The 21,428-nt window shown below is 36.9% G+C and overlaps 3 protein-coding genes across 3 annotated transcripts; 1 reads left to right on the top strand and 2 right to left on the bottom strand.

Moving 5' to 3' along the window:
- Positions 1-162: 162 nt before the first annotated feature.
- Positions 163-14,523, bottom strand: ppih (peptidylprolyl isomerase H (cyclophilin H)). The gene is made up of 9 exons (XM_083895244.1): positions 14,417-14,523; positions 7,169-7,233; positions 7,011-7,034; positions 5,229-5,273; positions 3,955-3,997; positions 1,831-1,923; positions 822-909; positions 687-727; positions 163-346 (listed from the first exon to the last, which is right to left on the bottom strand). The coding sequence occupies exons 1-9, from the start codon at positions 14,480-14,482 to the stop codon at positions 278-280; spliced, it is 534 nt and encodes a 177-aa protein (XP_083751370.1). The 5' UTR covers positions 14,483-14,523; the 3' UTR covers positions 163-277.
- Positions 10,651-11,697, top strand: LOC310931706 (uncharacterized protein; the record flags this gene model as incomplete). Its single annotated transcript, XM_083894937.1, has 1 exon — positions 10,651-11,697. One exon carries the CDS (start codon positions 10,651-10,653, stop codon positions 11,695-11,697), a length of 1,047 nt encoding a protein of 348 aa, XP_083751063.1.
- An 869-nt stretch (positions 14,524-15,392) lies between the features above and the next one.
- taf10 (TAF10 RNA polymerase II, TATA box binding protein (TBP)-associated factor) lies at positions 15,393-19,430 on the bottom strand. The gene is made up of 5 exons (XM_083895177.1): positions 19,076-19,430; positions 18,102-18,259; positions 17,310-17,374; positions 15,799-15,913; positions 15,393-15,705 (listed from the first exon to the last, which is right to left on the bottom strand). Exons 1-5 carry the CDS (start codon positions 19,206-19,208, stop codon positions 15,616-15,618), a joined length of 561 nt encoding a protein of 186 aa, XP_083751303.1. The 5' UTR covers positions 19,209-19,430; the 3' UTR covers positions 15,393-15,615.
- Between the last annotated feature and the right edge of the window lie 1,998 nt (positions 19,431-21,428).

The raw sequence follows: 21,428 nt of genomic DNA, 5'->3' as shown, positions 1-21,428 counted from the left end.
TCTCCAAACGTTTACAAAACAGTAAAACAATTTATTGGTAAATGACACACAGACCGTGTATCACTCTGCTAAACATTTAGTTTGACTGACTCCTAATCCATATTCCAAACAATTACATCTTGCCAGCACCAGCCTTATACGTCAGTCTTCTGGGATTTAGTTTACAAAATATTTTTTTTAAAATTGTGAAAATTGCAAACAGAATTTTAGAATGTCCTTCAATGTGCATGTTGATATTTGCCGTTTAAACTACAAACTGATGTTTTGACACTGCTGATCACATCTCTCCACACTGTGCAATGAGTATAGGGAGTTTGGGCTTGTTGTTGGGACCCGTGGGGGCGTTCTGTTAAGAGGAAGAGGAAAACACATTTTCAGCTTTACAGCAACACCAGAGGGATTTCAGCCGAAGTTGGCATACGTCTGCTTTAACATATCTGTGACACAAGTTTTAAAATCTCATACGTCATATTCTGACTTTGATTTGGGGGATGAGTGAAAAAAAATTAAAGACAATGAATCAATACACTGCTACAGTCGTACACTAGTAGAAATATGACAATTCAAATAGAAAAAACACCACATATCAATTTACTGAAGAGTGAACCTTCACAGACAATGGAGACAGATACATTTGAATTATTTAAATCAATATATTGATATAAATGTGAATTATTTTTCTTTACCTCAATCTTCCTCATGATCAGCAAACCGTCAACCACTTTTCCTGAAACGGTTGTAATTGAGACAATTAAAATTCTGACAAAAAACCTTAAAAAGAAAACTAAAATAAAAGTTTAAAGGAAATTGAATGCACTCACCAAAAACAACATGCTTCCCGTCTAACCAGTCACATTTAGTGCAGGTGATGAAAAACTGACAACCATTCGTTCCTGGACCACTGTTTGCCTGTGAAGCATTATGTGGGAAGAGAAAACAATTAAGACAGTATTTAACATATTAATGTCAGGTTTAATTCGATTTGAACGCATCAATCAACTGATAAGGATCAGTTCACTTTGAATGGATTAATCACGTTCCAATTCGCTTTTTAATTCCTACAGTATAATACAGGATACAGATGAAGGAAACCACCCGTCTTGATTTGGTTAAAGTATACTCAACAAAAATATAAATATTGAAATGGTGAACAAAAACAGAATGTCGTGACATTTGCTCGGATTCTTGATGCATTTGTTTATGGAATGATTTGTTTTGCTCAAACCCAGTAGTCCACTACTGTCACTTGGCCACTGAGTAGTTCAACTCACGAGAGTCATGGAGCATGGCAGAGTGGTGTTCAATATGCGTGAACAGTACACAGACACTCCTTATGGTCTGGTCAATAAAAGGGCACACCAAAATGTGGACTTTTGTCACTTGTCAATATGCCACAGATGTCACAAATCATGAGGGAGCGAGCCATTGGCATGCTGAGTGCTGGGTTGAGCGTTACAGCTGTGGCAACACAACTGAATGTGCATCATTCCACGATCATTCCAGGCCACGATCGACAACCTGGTGATGTCCATGCATCGCCGGTGTACCGCTCTGCGTGAGGCTTATGGTGGACACACACGTTATTGAAGTTAGTGAACTTGGATCATCGACCCCCATTGTGTTCTTCCTGCCATTACTCCAGGACTTTTGTTTTGAAATTGATCCTAATGCTCGCAAATTAAAGCCACTTTATTGATAAAGTTGTAATGTTACTTTCTGATAGTTACTCTGTTTTCTGTTTCACATAACGAGAACAAAGTTTTTCTTTGAGCGTTTATATTTTTGTTGAGTGTAGCTTCCTGTCATCAGTGGATTCATCGACACACGTACCATGGAGAGAAGACCAGGAGCACAGTGCTTCATTCTGAAGTTTTCATCTGCAAATGGACCTCTGTAGATGCTGCAGATACCAGTGCCATCACCCTTTAACAAACACAAACAGTACACATGACAGGGGCTTAGAATAGAGGCTTTTGAAATGGTGTAATTCACGACACGCCCAGCAGAGGGGGACACGCCAAAGTACTTTCTTTCTCTGCAGTGCAACTGCAGTTTGTCAAACATCACAGGATTTGTTACAAGTTAAAGATTCTCAATCAGATAGTGTGCCAATAACAGTTGAGCAGTTAATTATTATACTAATAATATATTAATAATTAATAATTAAATGTCATAGTTAATAAAATACAATGAAAAAAATCATTATTGATATTACAGTGTTGAATACGTTGCATGGTTCCTCTGTAAACGCAGAGAGATGGAAGCTAAACTCTTTTTCTACATCTAACAGAGGCTTTCACAGTCCTGTCATTAATTCACAACAGCAAGAAAAACATTCACAAACCACGGTGATATGCTACCATTCATGTAGAATAAACTGGAAATAGGATACAGTCAGAAAAAAAACAGTCAAATGTCCAACTAAAGTCAGTTCATTTCTTTGCCAGTTTTACATTGAGGGTGAGGTGGAGGTTTTACTTCATTCTGTTAAAATAAAAGTCTTAAAACATATCGGGTCTCTACCTTTAGGGAAACTGAGATACAAGATCTCAACACTGGTTGTATTGGATAGTTAATTCTTTTTGGGGTTTTTTGTCTATGAATTGTATGCTTGTTAATGAAAAACTGCAAAATAAATTAAAAAAAACAAAAACACATCGGGACTGCAGAATGATACTTTTACCCACGCACCACGGACAAGAGCCTACGCAGCTTATATGTGACATATTGTTCATGGATCAAAGTCGTTACATGAGACAGAAGATAAGATAAGACGGTCCTGTATTAGTTCTGCAGTGGGCACATTTACATTGTCACAGCAGCAAAGACAGTAAAGATATAGGTAATAAATAATAAACATGCATTTCCACATATGTGAAAGTACAATATAGAAAAATGTTAACAATAAGACTATAAAAAAGGTGAAATATTATTTACAGTATAAACAGGATTGAACATATATATTGCAGCTGGGATTTTACACTAATCCAGTGTCCATATGAAGCTATTGACACAACATTAACACCAAATGGCAAATTATTTCCTTTGATTCACTGTCTGACTCCTTATCAGGATCAGTCAGTATTGGTCAAAATAGATATTTGACAGATAAAAAAGTAAAATCCGATACAATCCAAAAACCCTACATATATGGCATGCTTCATTATTTGCTCTAAAAACGTAAATAAAAATCAGCAACAGCATTTTAGCCGAGTCATGTTTGGGATGTTTCTTTTTTTCTTTTTGGGAGAACAAAATATTTGTGACACAATTGGAAAATTTCGACTCCGCACAAATGTGTTGTTAACAGCTTCATACGTTCATCAATGGTCTAAAATGACTATATCGGTATAACTAGATATCATCATAATTCATATGATCATCCATAATTTTAAATCAAATAAATACAGAACAAACGTCATTTTGTTCTGTATTTATTTGAATACAGGGTGTGGAAAGCCAGGTCTGCTAGCCAGAATGAAGATGACGTTAATACAGACAGTAACTTTGCTGCTACTAAGAGGGAGAGATCATTAATATCTCAGTGGTAAATTTGTCACACCTTCGCCTTTTGTTCTTCAAACCTCATGAAAAATTTACTTCTTGGCATCAGCCTATACTTACTTCCTTTCTGACGTTGTTAATCTGTGCCATTTAACACAGATTATGCCAGATTATGTAGATGTGTTATGCCATTTAACACATCTACAAAATTATGCAAATTATGCATTAATAACTTAAGAAACAGACCCTGCAAAAACATTTACTCAATAAACTGTGTGTTAATTTCTCTCATAACCACATCATCATCTGTTGCCGTGCTGATGCACGTTCTGCAAGATACATTTACCTTTGCCCTAATCAAAGCTACACATACAATGAAATACACAGAGCAAACATGCAACAGGACTCACTACACCAGACAGCAGATAAGACCGAGGTGCATGTACTTACATTCACAAAGTCCCCTCCTTGTATCATAAAGTCTTTGATCACCCTGCCAACACACAATTGACAATATATCAGTAAATGGATCTCTGCTGAATGGAACGGTTACACAAAAAGACCTTTGGAGACATAACCGTTCAGAACTAGTGACAGGAGAATATATACGATATTATCACACATCGTGGTAAATGAAACACTAACAATAAGTTAATTGTGGTAAATTTTGATTATCGTGATAATCGTGAATGGAGAAAAACGTTCATATTATTTCATGTGGGTGACTTGAAAATCCTGTCTCGCTCAGCACAACATCTAGTCCTTGTGATTTATTTTCTTAATGTGCCACAAGAGGGGAGCTTGTTGAAAATATTTTTCACTACAAACTATGTATCCTATCAGTGATGTTTCTGGCCAACGTTAATGTAGACCAAAGTCGATGCTTGTTTAAGAATTTTAAGACATTTTTTTCAGCTCACCTTTCTGGGCCAATATCTTCTGCCTCCATTGCATCATTTATACTAGAGAATAAGATCCCAATTGCCATCGAGCCATTATTGGTTGCTCCAGCTATTCCTGCTTTACAACATGCTCTCAGATTTGGCATGGTGGTTCCTAGACGTGTTATTTTAAAGGAGTGGAAGTCGGCCTCGCCCCCTCAGCTTTAAGAACGGGTTAAATGATATGTTTTCATGTTCATATTTAGAGGGAAAAGCAGCCTAATCACAAACTGATACATGCTTATTATTTTAATGTCTTATGGGTTGTATGGACTGTGGACCGCCTGTGGTCCGGTTATCCCGCTCACAGGTTATATCACTCAGGCTGTTTTTTCTTCCTCGACCTCAGAACTGACTTATTCTTAAAAAGCGATGCATCGCTGCACTTTAAATTTATTTTTACTTTATCTTTGTGCATGTTCTTGTAATGTTTTAATCAGCTGTGTACAGGGAACTGGCTGTTTGTGGTATTTGTGTTTTCTTTTTGTGTGTTTTATATTTAATATTGTGCATTTTCACCCACATTTCATGTCAGTGTGTGTATGTAGGTTGTGCATATCCATTATCAAATACACAGATACTTTTGACAAGGTTGTTTGACATGGCCTCAGGGTATAGTAGTATAGAATTCCATCTTCAGTTGGTACACGTGCATTATACAGACCTCAAGATGGAACAACATAGCGGTCCAACCTGGGTGTAACTCGTCTGATTCAGAACCACACTATTCGAATTTATATACTTCCAACATTTGGAGGACAATATACAAAACAAAGTGTGAACCTGTGGAATGTGCAGCCTTTGAATCCAATAGGAACTCCATCCTTCCTGAAGGTGCAGAGGTTTGAGACAGGACAAAACAATGTTAGCAGTAAAGACAATACACAGTATAGTGTTACACACGATCACCTCTCACCAAGTAGGCTTTGTGATATTTTGACAGTCGATGCCTACATTTTGGACAGGCAGCATCATTATTTATGAAGGTATCCTGTTACTGTGCACTGTAGCTGTCAGAGGTGTCAGTGAACATTGTGTGTGGTTCACAGTTTACACGCACACACACTCTGTATACATACAGGGAACCTGCTCATGTTGAAATGTGTCCTCCGATGGTTATTAAGCGTGCAGTGCATTTATCAGCATGAGTGCAGATCTAACCATGTTTAACAGTTGACAGCACATTGTGGGATAAAAGCATTCTTTGGCTTTCTCTACAAATGCCCAGTCATAGTTGAGGTTTTGTGCTTCCTAAAGCAGAGTATAATTTGTATTATTATTATTGACCTCCACCAGGGGGTATATGTTTTCGCCAGAGTTTGTTTGTCTGTTAGCAACATAACACATCGAAAAGTCGCGGACGGATTTGGATGAAATTTTCAGGAAATGCCCACAATGGGACCAGGAACAAGCGATCTGTAGACACTATCAGTATTTTTATCGCTATTTTGTGGGGAGCTGAGCTGCCTTGGCGGAGGTCTGCGCTCTCCGAGTGCTTTTATGTGACAGGGACATTGCATACAACAAAATTTTGTCAATATTTTCAAACAACAAATAAGAATAGGAAGCAAATAAAATAGTAATTATTCAAAAATATTATATTTTATTGTTTGAAATGAAACTTCAAACAATCCCTCCCTCACTTGCTCTTTGCGCTGTGGTATTTTGAGCTGTCGCTCCAAAATTCAGTAGCCAATCAGCAGGCAGCTTCCTGAGGCTCGCCCGCAAACAAAAAAACACAGCGCAAAGAACAAATGTAAGTGTATTTTCAAACAGTAAAATACAATATTTTTGGAATAATTACATGGATATTTTATTTGCTTCTTAAGGTGTTGTTTGCTTTGTGAAAAATGCTAATATTTACAAAAATCCAATTTACTTATTTTTCCATCACAGTAAAACAGACAATAACAATACTAAAATGACTATGACAATCACAAAGATACTGAATACTGATGAGTAAAAATAACTAATGCACAACAATCAAAAACTAAATATGGACAAAGGAAAAGCAAAACTTGAATATTCTGTTGAGGCTGAAGTGGAAAGAAAAACTTCAGAAGATGAAAATCTGTTCACAACACAGTAATCATCCTGAAAATTAAGAAAATCATTTACAATAAAGCGAAAAATATATTATTAAAAAGGTGCGGAATGTTTTATCAATAATCAATTGAATAATATTGATTTTCTACACCTTCTGTCACTATAGTGACATCTGTACATGCAGGTGTGACACATCTTTGTATACACGGCCAGGGAGAGAAACCGGAGTCAGTTAACAATCACCTCTGTGAGAACCAGTTATTCAGGAAAAGAGATGTTAGGCTCAGTGAAACCAGAAGAGAAACCAGAGAGACTGCAGTGACGTAAGCCCCTGGTTCTTTGATATGTACACATGAATTCTTTTGAGATCTGGTTAAACTTAACTTAAAGGTTAAAGGTTCCCCGTCTTCATTAATCAACATTTTTTTATCAGGTTGCTGGCAAATGTTGGGATGTATAGACACTGTATGAATGTGCACATTTACTGTAGTGCAGCGTTTCTGTATTTCATTGCCTTACCTGAACTCTCCAGTGCAGAATTGCCTGTAAGAGATGATGAAACAGTTACAAATAATCCAATAATATCATGTTACACATGAACGCAGGGTTAAAAAAAACAAACAGAGCATGTGATCAGTGTAAGATACACACTTAGATACACTGATACATCACCTCACCTGAAATTCTCTGCTGTCTTTGGAACCACATCAGCAAACAACTCAATCTTCATCCGCCCGACATCCTGACAAACACACACAACAAGAAACAGTTAATGTTTCAACAGTTAATAAACAAAAAAAATAATACAACAAATAGATTGCTGTTGGAGGTCATTAGGACCCTGACTACACAGCATCCAACTGGACGAATGAATCAATGGATGAATCAATCATCGAAATAGTTGAAATAAATTAAGTCATCGATTGATCATGACTATTATTCCAATCTCTCTTCCGTTCTACTTCTGAATTTGTGTACAGTGCTCATTTTTTCCCAAAGGCGTAACATCATCCCATTCAAATAAAAATGTGTGGGGTCTAAGTCTTATAATAAAGCTTTTATGAGGTTAGGACCTTGCTTTCTGTAAAAAAATCATGCTTGATTGAATATTACATGGCACACCATGTGTTAGAAGAGATTTGTGTATGTCACATTCTATTTCAACGATAAGTGTAGGGCTGGGCGATATGGCCCCAAGTCAATATCACGATATATTGAGCAGCTCACCACGATAACGATAAATGAACGATAAGTTTGAAGTTGCTAAATGACGTCATCGCCTAATTTGCATAATTTACCATTTGCCTGATATAAGTGTCCGAGTGTCTTAAAGGGACATGAACACACAGGCAGCCTGCCTACCTACACACACAGCCAAAAACAACTTTTATATTGTTTTCTTTAAATTATCGAATGTATCAATAACGGCAAAATGACCCCGATTATCGCCGTAAATTTCGATAATGATACATTTTATATATATCGGCCCAGCCCTAGATAAGAGACACTTTGACCCACTTCTGGCATAATTTCTCAGTGGTCAAAGCATACATAATAGAAATATGGAAATGGAGAGATAATACAAGTGTGATGTAAAACACCATTACACATTTAATCCCTGTGCATGTGTCACATCATATAAACTATACAGAGCGAAGACAATTTGGCTGATCGTCACATCAAAAAGGGCTTTTTGGGGGTTAAGACCTGGTTTTAGGGTGAGGGTTAGGCACTTAGTTGTGATGGTTAAGGCTAGGGTAAGGGGCTAGGGAATGCAGTATGTCTATGAGGGTCCTCACTATGAATGAAGCGCAAACGTGTGTGTGTGTGTGTGTGTGTGTGTGTATGTGCAGCCTCTGCACGCACAAGCTTCCCACAACCCAGGGGGGGTGTAAGTGACCAACAGTTAAAAGAAAGTGTGTCTGTGTGCTAAGAAACAATGAGCTGGTGTTGTAAAGAGAACATGACATCACTGCACAACTGTCCCTTCACTCCACACAGACAACTCACTGTCAAACACGCGGCCAATAGAGCTCCTGTTTTTTTTTACGTCGAAGAGTCCGATATAGTCGTACGGTGACAAAGAGAAGCTGCTGCCATGGAACAAACAAACAGCAAAGAACATTTTATGTGCTGAGGGTTTGATGTCCCAAGAAGTCAATGACAGGTAAGACCGCCTTTAATTTGAGACACTTATAAAGTAGTATTTTATCAGGACTATATTTTGAAGAAAGTATGCAGTTGAAATAGTCATCTTGTGATGCTGGAATGATCAAACAGAAAGGGTGTTATCTGCAGATATAGACTATAGCCAAGTGTTTTCTCTTGACTTTCATGTGAATGAGTACAAAGTCCAGACATAACTGCCATCTACTACACCCAGGACGTTTATTAGAGGGCAAACATTTGCACACATGAAAAAAAAAAAGCATCAACAATTGGTGACTTATTGATCAAAGATCAACCTTTATCAAAGGACATTTAATATTAGAGGACACATTGGTTGTTAGAGTGAAGTGTGTTACACTTTTAACCCTCTTAATTTTTATTTCATCATGTTAGACTTATCACTATGGTATAACTTTCCATACTAGTATACAGTAGAAGCTGTTATCATAATAGCCATGTGCAAATATATCTAGGACGTAACCTCAGTCCTTCAGCATCCAGAACGTGATACCGTTCTCTGGGATTCTAGTGTCATTGTATAGCAGAAGAGTGACAACAAACCAAACCGGTCAGGGTGTGGTGTCGACCAAACAGCACCGTTAAAAGGAAGTGAGTTTCTATCTCTGGGGCTTCACGTGGTAGGGATTGCAAACACGTTTCCTTGAAGACAACAGAGGCGTGTCCTGTCAGTTGTTTGCATTTCGAAAAGGTGGAGTCATAAACAGGACAGATCCACCTGACAGCAGTCTGCACGAACAAGACTTGCTGAAAGTACATAAGGCCTCGCACTTGCATTAGTGGACTTAAGTTCTGGATGACTGACGAGTCTTGCTGGACTTCAATCCCCCTGATCACAGAAGGTACAGGCTTCTTTAAGACACACATTTATTTAAATCTACCACTTTAAATTGTTGAATAAATGCTGCATGCTTCAAAGGCAGAACCTGTTTTACCTGCATGTGGACATTTGAGATGGCGTGTACACTGCTAGAATATGTGAGACTGCTTTAATGTTACTAAAATGCCATGGAACGTGTTGCTCTAAATAGGGAAGTCAGAACAGATAAATGTGATGAAAGCCAGGGTTTTAATTTTTAGTCCTAAAACCACATATTATTAATATTATTATTATTATTACAAATATTCAAGAACCAAATTCTGGAAACTGCAGTTGAGATCAATGTGAATGTGTTTGACAGGGAAGAGAAATGGAGAATCAAGTATAATTGCAAGAGTAATGTACTAACAGTGGACAATGCAAGAGTCACTGTTGCTGTTTGTTGAAGTGAGCTGTGTGGACAGTGTTTGGCTATATTCTGCCTTTTGCTGGGGAAAACAGAATACAAATATGGAGCAACCGTACCAACCTAAAAACTCTCCCGTAAAACATACATCATGCCAAAAAAAAAAAAAACTAAAAACCTTTTTAACAAGTAAAATTTATATTCATGGTCATGATCCCGAGATGCGTAAGCATTAACAAAGAATGCTTTACAACAATGTTGGTTATCTTAAACATGATAAAATAATCATAGGTGGATTTTTAAAAGTAGATAATTTTCAGTGGATGAGTAGACTTTATTATTATTTGATTTAAAAAAAATGATAAAACTGACCATAACCAAGGCTGTTTATGAGCCTTTATCACCACATTTTGACATGTTTTAGCAGGAAAAATCATAGCCGTTATCCATGGCTTTGTTCAGTTCAAGTAATTAGGAAGGACAGTGAGACAACTTACACGCAGAACTGAGGAAGCTAAATGGATCACAGCTATCATTTGAATATTTGATTAAAATGTAACTTCTGCTTGTCTTCCATTGAACTTTGCTGGCTTGTTTTGTATGTTTTGTACATGCATCTGTGTGTTTATTCTTATGATCTGTTTCTCCACAGCCTTTCCTGGCGCACCTTGGCACCGAACTGTGTGCTGTTGCAGAAAATGCCCACTGGATTACCATTATTACCAGACACGAACCACGCTGTGAAAATGTTGGCGATTATTGAGCAGTGGGACGAGAGGTCTGGCTGTCAGGAAGACAAAACTGAAAACTATCTGTTACTAATTGCCGTTAAGTTTGGAATGGATGCAGCAGTCTTTTACCTATGTTGCCGGAAGATTTCTACTTCATTTTTCAACATGAGCAGCCTGTCCATCGTCCTGGCTGACTTAGTGATAGCAGTTTGTATCTCTGCTCTGTGGTTTCTTGGAGCTGAAAAGTCTTCTGTGTGCTATTTTTTAGCTCATATCGCGGCAACATTTGCAGCACTGCCAGCGCCGATGATGTGCCTTGGTTTATTAGACTACTGCACCGAAGACACCTGCTTTGGCATTAAGAGAGTCACCTGCAAATTCCTCAGGAACGCGGTGTTGACCCTGCTGGTGTGGACACTTGCTGTTCTTTACGCCTTTGCTTCTGCGAATGCAGAGCTGATGTTACATGTTTACAAAACAGGAGTAAAGGCCTCCGTTTGTGAAGTACAGGAGTCGATGTTTGTTACCTACTTCGTTTTGGGGCTTTTCATCACTGTTATTTTTACAATGCTGCCCTTTTGTTCACACATTCCCCGATGGGTGTCAGAGGCTGACAGGTTGTCTGTGCTGAGGGAAGAACAAGAGAACCAGAGGAGCGATTTGTTCACCTCAACCCCTTCAACAGAGACAAAAAGCAGTAAGGACAACTATCTGGAGGACACCATCAAGCCACGGCCACCTCTGTGGTTTAGTTTAACTCTGGGCTTTAGTACATTTTGGACGCCTTATCTCATAATGTCTGTGGTTTGTCTGGTCTTGGGCTTTGGAGTACCTGCCTACATCAATGTCAACCTTCTCCTGCTTGAGTGCAGCAACAGTTTACTGATGGGTCTGGTGTTCTGGGTAAAGAGCAAGTCCTTTGGGCCATACAGCCGTGTACCAGACAATGTGTGCTTATGGCACGTTTACTGGCATTTGAGCAAAGGAACATGGCAGCAGCATCTCCCCACAGCTGTGTTTAACCCATCAAAAGAGAAGAGACTCGCTCTGTTCTATGTGTAACGGCAACGGTTCAACAGTAATCATTTACATTACAGCCCACAGCAAATATTAAACTCATTATACAGGGAAGTCAAATAAGACTTCATGTGAGTAAACAAGTCTTGGAAATGAAAAGCTACATCTCTCATCAGCACATGTATTCACAGGTTCCATCTGAAACCAAGAAGTAAACAAGAAATGGAGAAGACTGTGAATGGACTTTCAAGTGTAATTTGATGAATAATTTAACTGCAAAATATTGTGGAAAACTTTTGTAAATATTTCCTAAAAAAAACATTATCTAGATTAATGTTGTATTTGTCTATCACACAGCCCTATTTATAGATGCTTTTTTACTGCAGGAATTGATGTTATGATTGCCCCAAACTGCTGTTGCTTTCCAAATGTTTCACAATAAAAAATATTCTAAAATACAGTCTTTCACCTTTTCTTTCAGCAAACAGTGTTTACAGTATTGATATACCCTGTGTTTTCACTTATTCACTTTCACCAGTACTCTTTATCAACTTTATATGAACTGCGAGGAGAAATTAAAATACAACAGCGTTCTAAGCATCCACCACAAAACAGAACAAGCTGCTGGAAGGTTTCAGTGTAAATACAGACAGATATCACAGACGTGGCCTAAGATTATAAGCCGCCTACAACACATCAGACAAGACAACAATTCATGGCACGGTATCTAATCTGTAAAGTATTATAGAGCTGAAACAATTATTCGATTACTAAATTAATCGTCAACCATTTTGATAAGTGATTCATCGGTTTGAAGCTTTTTTTCATGATTAAAACAAGATTTCTGATCATTTTAGCTTCTTAAATGTGAATATTTTCTTAATTTCTTTGCCCCACATAAGAGAGAAATCAGTATCATCAGAATCATTTTGGTTTGTGGAGAAAACAAGACAATTGAGAACATTGTCACTTCCAGGTGGTTTGACAAAAACTGGTCAACTTGTTTTAACATTTTATGACATTTTATGAACCAAGCGATTAATCAACTACGAAAGATAATCGTTACTTGTAGCTCTATACATTTTATGGTTTGTTACCTCCACCAAGGAGGTTATGCTTTCATTGGCATTGGTTTAACTGTAAATTTGACCTTCTGTTAGCAGCTTTCTGACTAGTTTTTGACAGATAATCTGAACTTGTTTTGTGATGGGTATCACCCAAACAAAATAACTGGTCAGAATAACACTTTCAAGACATTCTTATCTCCTATAGTGGGCAAGTACAGATGTGTATATCTTAGTGACATTTTAAAAGATTGGGTGGAATTTTGTGAGCCAATGTACCGTATTTAATGGTTATAAGCAGGTAAAGCTTAAATACAGATACAGACCTATACATAAACAGAAAGTCTTCTGGATACAGTGGATCGAAATGTAAAAATGTCAGGTGCCAGTATGTAAAACACGGGTGACAAAGTGTTGAAGCCCTGGCATCGGTCAGCTCTCTCTGAGTGCACATACAACCACGCCTGGTGATAATGCTGGATTAAGCCAAGTCTGATGTATGAAGAATTAAAAAAAAAAAAAAGGGGACAACAACAAAAAACAAAGGAACTAGATCTGTTTGCATTATATACTGACCTTCTTATTTGGGTCAAGCCTATTTATTAACATATATATATTTTTTAATGTAATCTATGTAATGTAAGGAAAGGAAAAATCATATATCACATATAATAAAAGAGGAATGTTCTTATTACTTCTTTTTACTGCCCATGCTGCTCATTTAGTCATTTCAATTTATTATGAACATGGTGTGACTCAGGTTAGAAGAGCCCGTTTTATTCCTGCTGCTATCTTGTTTATATTTTATAATTAAATTAATTAATTATAATAATTTCATAAACAATTCCTAAAACTTAAAGTGAATTTTAAAAATTGAATAAAATAAAGTATGTTGGGATGACGACGAGGATTCATTCATTGGTGAAACATTCTGGAACTTTTAACATTTTATTATAGCTTAATCTATCCTTATTTTTTTTTTAAGTGTTTTAAATATTTCGGCTGCCACTTGTTTCACGTTCTTATGGTCTGCTCCTCTTTAAATAGTGTATACTAAGATCTATGTGTTTAGCTATACATTAGTTCACCTAAACGTGCCCATTGCTTATTTTTTAATGACTCCCTAGGGATTACAGACTACACATTGAAATAAATAGGACCATCTCTTTGTTACAAGCCATTTACTTTCATCATAATGCTCTCTACTCTAATCAAAGAATTGTGGCACATTGAACAATTTTGTAATGGATTATAACACAATTTAAATATATCTTACTTAAAAGTACGACTATTGTTGTTGACCCTAACCATAACAGAACCTCCTAATCTTCCCTGCGCAGTTAGTACAACTTTACAATGATTTCACCTTCAACTGTACAAAATGTGCAAATACACAAACTATAGCAACCATAAAAATCGTGCACTTCAGATTTATTTGGACTTTACTGGACCCTCACTGGGGAAATATACTTGTTACAGCCGCAAAGCTAGAACTATATAGTGCTTCGTGAAGAGCGCCCACACTACAATTCACAAACAATGTAAACGTTTGGGATACGTAAAACTCTTAATGGTAAATGTCAGGTGTGAGTGTTCAAATTGAGCAGCGGTTCACACAATTAGGTGAGATGTAGAGACGGTGTCTCAACGTTAGCTGGAAGCTAATAAGTCACTGTGACTAAACTAGTTCCTCTACTCACCTGCCCTCCAATGGTGACGTCGAAGAAAACTATAGGGTTGTTGGGATTTGTTGCTTGAACAGACATCTTAACTGTTTCCCCTTTCTCAACAATAATTAAAAAACACAGTTTTAACGACACCACGCGATAAATTCAAATATCCAGCATCTGCGCAGCTCAGACCAACGGAAGCTCAGTTGAGAGTCATTATACGGCTCACAGTTGGGGACAAAACAGTGAAATCGCGAAACTAAATGGACTTCCTCTCGCAAAGGCACCACCTGGTGGACCAATGTGTAAGATTTAACTGGTTAATAAAAATAAATTTATTTTAGTTTAAAATGTGAATGTACTGTATATCATAAAGCAGAGTATTCATGCTTTGACATTGAGCTTATTATCTATATGAATTCAGCCATTTAAAAGCTTTTTAGAAAACTTACAAAAAGAACAAAAATATATATAAATATACAGTACTTGTGTAATCTTGAACATCTGCCCAGCATTATGGCACACAAATTTAGGATAAATGTATTTATCCTAGTTCTTTCTTTCTTGTTAGCACTAGAATTAGAATAGACTTTGTCATTGCACATTAGGGTCCAACAAAATTGTGGGTGCTCCACACAGCAACACTGCACTGAAAGTAAAATATTAATAAAAATGCTAAATTAAATGCAAATACAACAAAATTTAACATAAACAACAAGAACAAAGTAATAATCCAGGATTGTAAGGTGCATGCGATGGCTCTGCATGTGTGTTGGGGTGTGAGTGGGATTCATTGAATGTTTATTATACTTTTGTATTTGTTTTACATCAACTTAATCCTTTCATTTTTAAGCATGTTGATTCATTATTAACTATCATCTTCTTGTGAAGTATCTAGAGCTGCATTTATGCCAGGATAGATGCTATACAATTAAGTTTATTATTATAATTATTATTACTATTTATTATCATTATCAATAAATTAGTGAGAGATCAAGATTTTTTCAAAGGTTTTATTTCCACAATAAAATGTAATGTTACAATTTACCATAACACAATGGTGGCTCCTCAAAAATAACAAATGGCAATGGGACTACAAAGATTTGTCAAAGCTGTTCTTAAGCAGCATACTCAAAAATAAATCAACAAAAAACATTTTTGATGTTGTTACAGGCTAGTGGGTCAGCAGGGAGATAAACATAGCAAAAGAAAAAGCCTCAAAGACACGTCTACGTGAAATAATATGGTTTCTTCACATTGACACCATATTCTGAGAGGGCAGGGCTCAGGTCTTCCATAGTCAGAGTGTACTTCTTATCCTGTATAAGGAGAAGTTAAAAGATGAGAACACCATTAATCAGTCTGTCAAGAACACAAAGTATTACAATTAAAGTGCAGGTAGAATTACTGACCTTTGTCTTACTCCTTGAGCTTCCAGAGGCAGTTCCTTTCATCTTACAGTATTGCAGTGCATCATTTGCAATGTCTGAGATAAACTTCTGAGAGGCAAGGGAGATCAGGCGGATTCTAGAAAGACAAAAAAGGACAGCAGCTGTGGTCATTGAGAGAATCCCATGTATGAGCAAAGAAACAGGTTGGAACACATTTTCTGAAACTTTACATTTATCCATGCCTGTGACAGAGACAAGAAAACTATGTGAACCCTTTGGAATCAATAATTAATGTATCAATGCTACCTAAGGTTACAAAATGATTTCAAATAATTAACAATTTCTTCGCTTCATAAGAGTAAATTAAAAACCTGGCTGATAAATGTTTGACAGACATTGTAGACAGGAACAATAAGTGGGTTTTTCTTTATTAAAAAGCTTTTTTCAAGCTAATTTAGCACATTGAGAAGTTTTCTACAAATAACTGAATATGAATATGAGAACAGCCTCATATGTGGCAATAATGCAAAAGAGAAATTTTTTCTTCAATTAATCTTTTTTAAATCTTTATTTCAGGGCTCTAGAGTTGCACGAACAACCGAAAATCTTTTCTTCGCATGTCTGCCTTGAACTTTTATCTTCCTATACATTTATCTGCAAAGCCTGTGAGCACATGCCTGAACTCACACATGACATCATGGTCAAAATAAATCAAAGACAGAGAAGGGGCAGAAATTCACTTCTGACTGGCTCAGATATTCCTTTATGTTGCTCCCTGTGTGTGTTCAGCACAGTATACGCCCTGTACAAACTACAAAAGGCCCAGGATTTCCCAATAACCACCTAAATCTGCAGATTGATACATATCAACACCATCACAGAACTTACCCATAAGAAATTTGTTTTTTTACTAGCACCGCAAGCAAAAGCAATGCAGTTATATGTGCAGAAGCAACAAAAGAAAAAAAATAAGAAGCAATCAACACCTTTCTCAGTGATTTCAGCACTTCAAATAAATTAATGTAAATGACAAATAACAAAAAGGCAACCCTTACACTTTTGGCAATCCATTGAAAAATGTGGGTGCTCCTAAATTTTGGGCACCTAACTTTTATAGGCAGACCAGTGCAACTGAAGTTAGGAAGCCCTGTCATGAATAACTGATTCACTTTATTATCTCACCTTCTCAAACAAGTCCCCATTCTACCGTGTCAGCTTACAAACTGTGGCATCAATTTAGATTTCCCAAATTGTTAATTCAAGAAAGAGAAAAGGGAAAGTTTCTCCACAGACACTACATGTTGGCTTACAACTGTTTTTTTTTGTTTTTTTTATAAGAATTCTAAAGTTTTTCATCTGCAGCTGATCAGCTTCCATTTGTACTGATTTTTGCTTTGTAATTTTATGATTTTATGATTTTTATTTTTTAGATTGACAGCTATGATCAGCACTGTGTTTTGTGTCATTCAGCTCCATTGGCTATTGAGCAGACCAGCTCACTGAAAATAGCAGGTAGCACTGGCAGGACTTACATTCTTGGATCAGATGCCTCAAAGCCAGCACGGTTGAGGTAGTACCCTGTAACTGCATCAGGAATCTGAAAAGGGGGAAAAAGAGGAAGTTTATATATGGAAATTATTATACAACAGTGACAGAGAAAGATGGAGGGAGAGGATCCACTGTGGCAACACCTAAAGGGGGAAGCCCAAAGAAGAGGAAGATTATATAAGAAGGGGATATGCATTTGTCATGATTTTTCATTAAATGTTTACAATATTGACCACTTATACATTACACTGATGCAATTGAATCAGCAGTGCATCATATAGCAGAATTGTGCTGCAGTACTTGTACTGTAATTAATTTAATTCACCAGGTAAGCCAAAAACAGACTACAGTATCTAGCTTCATATTTTTCAGGACTGAATTTTATTGAATGTTGTGGTATTACCTAGGGATGCACAATAATGGACTTCTTACAATCAACATTATAAGTTCTCGATTAATCAAGAAAATAATTAATGGAGTAATCAATTATGAAACAAAAAACGGTCGTTAGTTGCAGACCTAGTTGTAGTCATTAGCCATATTGGCAGATCTAGGTGTGTTTGCCAATATCTGATAACACATGTTAAAGCCTATATCTACCGATACCAATGTTGACCCGATAATAGCGTGCATCCTGAGTGTTATTAGTAACTGTGGCTGTGAGGACAAAAACATGTAGGTACAAGGGGAGAACACTGTGAACATATGCAGGGTTTCCAGTTTCTGAAAATGTGTTCCTGCGCGACTGTGCCATACAATCACAACACTGGACTTACTGTTGGAGTATACTCTTCCAGCTGCATGAGGAAATCTGCCAGGGGTGTGGCGGAGATGGCAGGTTTCACGTCTCCATTGGTGATACCACCAGGAACATAGACGCCATTGGAGACAGATGTGTCTGCTGATGGTGTCACCATGGCCGCTGATGAAGAAGCTGTGGTACAAGTAATTGGAATGAGGTTTTATCAAGGCGGGAAAAAAAATGTTTACCTATTGCAGCATTTGTGAAAAGTATATGCAAATTATCACACACAAAGATGCATGAAAACCTTATCAGGAACATGAAGTAAAAACAACTTATATAAATAACATACCTAGCAAACCTATCTTCATCATGAATGTCAATAGTCAGTTAAACTCATAACTGTGTAGCGTTGGTCTCAATTCAACCGGACCATGTCCCTGATAACAGCTTAAATGTGTGATGATGTAGAACTATATCACATAATGTATGCAGGTAATGCTTATCCTATTGCATAATAGACAGACATTGTTTGTTTGCTTGTTCTTGCTACAGTTGTAGCTTGTTTGATTATTCAGTCTCTTGCAATAGCTTGGTATGGATTTGTACACACTATATGATTTCTGTTTTATATCAGTGGGGTGTTGTAAACCTGTTTCATGAAAAGTGCAATAAAACTTAACTTAATAATCGTTTTAATTTTAAGTTAAATTACAGAGGGTACACTACAATTACCTCCCCGTTTGATGCATCTCAACAGCACAAGCTACATCCTTCAAAATGATCACAGCTGAATCAACACCACTCTTCAACAATGTGAATGCAAACTGGATATTCTAACAATTTACACAGCATTCAATGCAGGATTATTGAATTAAACGGCAATATTTTACCAATTTTTACGTTTTTAATGATCCCATTCATCCACCTTTAATGAAAAAAACACTTTCCTACTGTGAACTGAGCTAACAGTTTAGCAAAACATGAACCTAAGTTCCATAACCTTACCATTACTCGTGATCGAAGGGATGCTGCTGACGCTGGTTGCGACATTATCATTAGCGATACAGTTACTTGAAGTTGAAGACGTCGTAGATGACACTCCAGTTGTGACAGACTGATTCACGTTGTCTATGTTCATGTTTATGATGTTGGCTAACCTTAGCTAGCTAGCTAGCTAGCAAAACCGTCCAAAAATGTCTAAAAGCACGGCTCCGTGTTATACGACTAAAAGATCAGCGCCCGTCGAAGTACTATGATATAAACTCAATCTGTTTTCATCAGTTTGAGGTCATTAAAATCATAGAATCGCGCGGTTACTCGCAACAGATATGTCTTAGCTAACGTGGGCAGAAAGCGGAGCTCATACAGCGGAGCAACTTAGACCCGTCACGTGACCTTAGCTGTACGTATGGTTCGGATCCATGATCGGAGGTGGCGAAGATAGCCGAAGATTTCCGAAGATAAGACCGACTCACAGGGGCAAGGCAGCCATTCCCTCTAACGTCGTACAAGAAGAAGTGTTGAACAGCGAAATAATTTTTCGCCCATCCGAAATATTATTAGGGCCAAACTGAAAAGGAAAAAAACAAAGTCGTAACATTGTGAGAATAAAGTTGTAACATTGTGAGAATAAAGTTGTAACATTATGAGAATAAAGTCATACATTTATGAGAATAAAGTCATAATATTATATTATATACACATACATATACATATATATATACGTTGTAATATTATGAGAAAAATGTTGTAATATTACGAGATTAAAGTCATTATTAATCGAGCAAAGACGAACAGCTGCAACCTGCTACAAAATTAGAAAAGCAGAGCAATTACATTTTGAAATTAAATGAAATAATGATACACTTCCAATTTACGATGCTGTTTGTCCAGTCAGCTCCTGCTTTAAAAAGAAAACCTGAGTTCTTTCAGGCTGCTGTAAAACCATGTTGCCTTAAAATGACATGAAGGCCCTCTCCTCTCCTTGATGCTGTGCTCCATTTGTAATCGGAACTCAGCATTTCTGAGTGTCTTCAACAGGATATTGTACCCCAGATTATTAAATTAGGATTCCAAGATGGCTTCCTCCTTCACACAAATAGTGATTCTTTTACCATTAATTGCACTTGAGTGTGTGTGTGTGTGTGTGTGTGTGTGTGTGTGTGTGTGTGTGTGTGTGTGTGTGTGTGTGTGAGAGAATATGCATGCATGTGTGTCTGCTGTGATTCAATACCTGAAGTATTGTCAGTGAATAATTATGCCTTTTTACCTGTGGAAAGGTTTTTGTTTGTGTGTGAAGCAACAACATGAAGCACTTTTTCAATGAGAATGGAAACAGTGTAGCGGTGACTAAATAAATACAATTTTATTTTTGACACACACAAAATAAATTACTTAAAAATATCATTATAAACACCAAAATACACTATTTACAACAATTTATATAATACAATTTTCTAATTTCACATCATAGTCACTGAAGGGTATAGCATGTTTTTCTTGAGCTGCCTAGAAACACGTCTAAATTAATAACACTATGTAAAACAAATCCTCTTACTCTCCTAATTATTAATCAGTTATCACAAATCACATCATCAATAAAGGCAGTGCAAAAAATTAATAAGGGCATTATCACCATCCAAACAAAGAGAGGCAACTATAGAATAATCATGCAATAAAAATCTAATACAAGATAGACATAGTAAATATATAAATACTGATACATTATGGTAAAGTGGCAATGCTATAAAAATACATTTTGGTAATAATAATGATAATCATAATAATAAAAAATATATTTTGGATATTGGCCCCACTCAAAACACCAGGGACACTTTATAAGTCAGTTAAATAACAATTTGCAAAATGCAATAAAACAATAAAACAAGTGCTATACAACAGTAAATATACAATGTTCAAATAACAGTGCATGACAGATATAAGTATCTGTCTATTTAGTTACTCATGATGTATTTACATTCTTTACATGGATGGGGGAGTCAGGGCAGCCTGTACAGTGGTGGAGCAGTTAAGCTGTAGTTGCTCAGTCCTTCAGCGCTGGTGTGATGTTTCCTCCTGATCCGTTTTCTCTTTTTGCCCTGGATAAAATCAAAAACAGAAACATTTGTTGTTACATCTCATGTCAGCTGAAGAAAACTCTTTGCGACAACTGTTTTGCATCATCTGCTGTAATAATGTAAATATGTATGAGTTAGTGTAACATACGTAGTTCTGAACAGGCGTCCACTCTGGGTTTTGCTGAGCATGGAGTTTCCTCAGCTTGTCAGCTTCCTTGTAGTATATGGCCTGTACTTCGCTTGGCAATGACCTCCACTGTGGACACACAAAAACACACTGT

Source organism: Microchirus variegatus (genome assembly GCF_963457635.1).
Source record: "Microchirus variegatus genome assembly, chromosome: 9".
In the NCBI taxonomy this organism is placed as follows: domain Eukaryota; kingdom Metazoa; phylum Chordata; class Actinopteri; order Pleuronectiformes; family Soleidae; genus Microchirus; species Microchirus variegatus.
The sequence above is the reverse complement of the archived record's forward strand: the minus strand, read 5'-3'. Positions and strand labels throughout refer to the sequence as shown.

What these genes read in the sequence shown, in the direction of transcription:
- ppih (XM_083895244.1), bottom strand. Translation starts at nt 14,482, where the DNA reads ATGTCTGTTCAAGCAACAAATCCCAACAACCCTATAGTTTTCTTCGAC. An exon ending in AAGGAGGGGACTTTGTGAAT is followed by an intron (nt 1,924 to 3,954) that starts GTAAGTACATGC and finishes TGTTTGTTAAAG; the next exon opens with GGTGATGGCACTGGTATCTG. An exon ending in CGGGAAGCATGTTGTTTTTG is followed by an intron (nt 728 to 821) that starts GTGAGTGCATTC and finishes CAACCGTTTCAG; the next exon opens with GAAAAGTGGTTGACGGTTTG.
- taf10 (XM_083895177.1), bottom strand. Translation starts at nt 19,208, where the DNA reads ATGAACATAGACAACGTGAATCAGTCTGTCACAACTGGAGTGTCATCT. An exon ending in CCCTTCGATCACGAGTAATG is followed by an intron (nt 18,260 to 19,075) that starts GTAAGGTTATGG and finishes CTTGTACCACAG; the next exon opens with CTTCTTCATCAGCGGCCATG. An exon ending in TGGAAGAGTATACTCCAACA is followed by an intron (nt 17,375 to 18,101) that starts GTAAGTCCAGTG and finishes CCCCCTTTTCAG; the next exon opens with ATTCCTGATGCAGTTACAGG.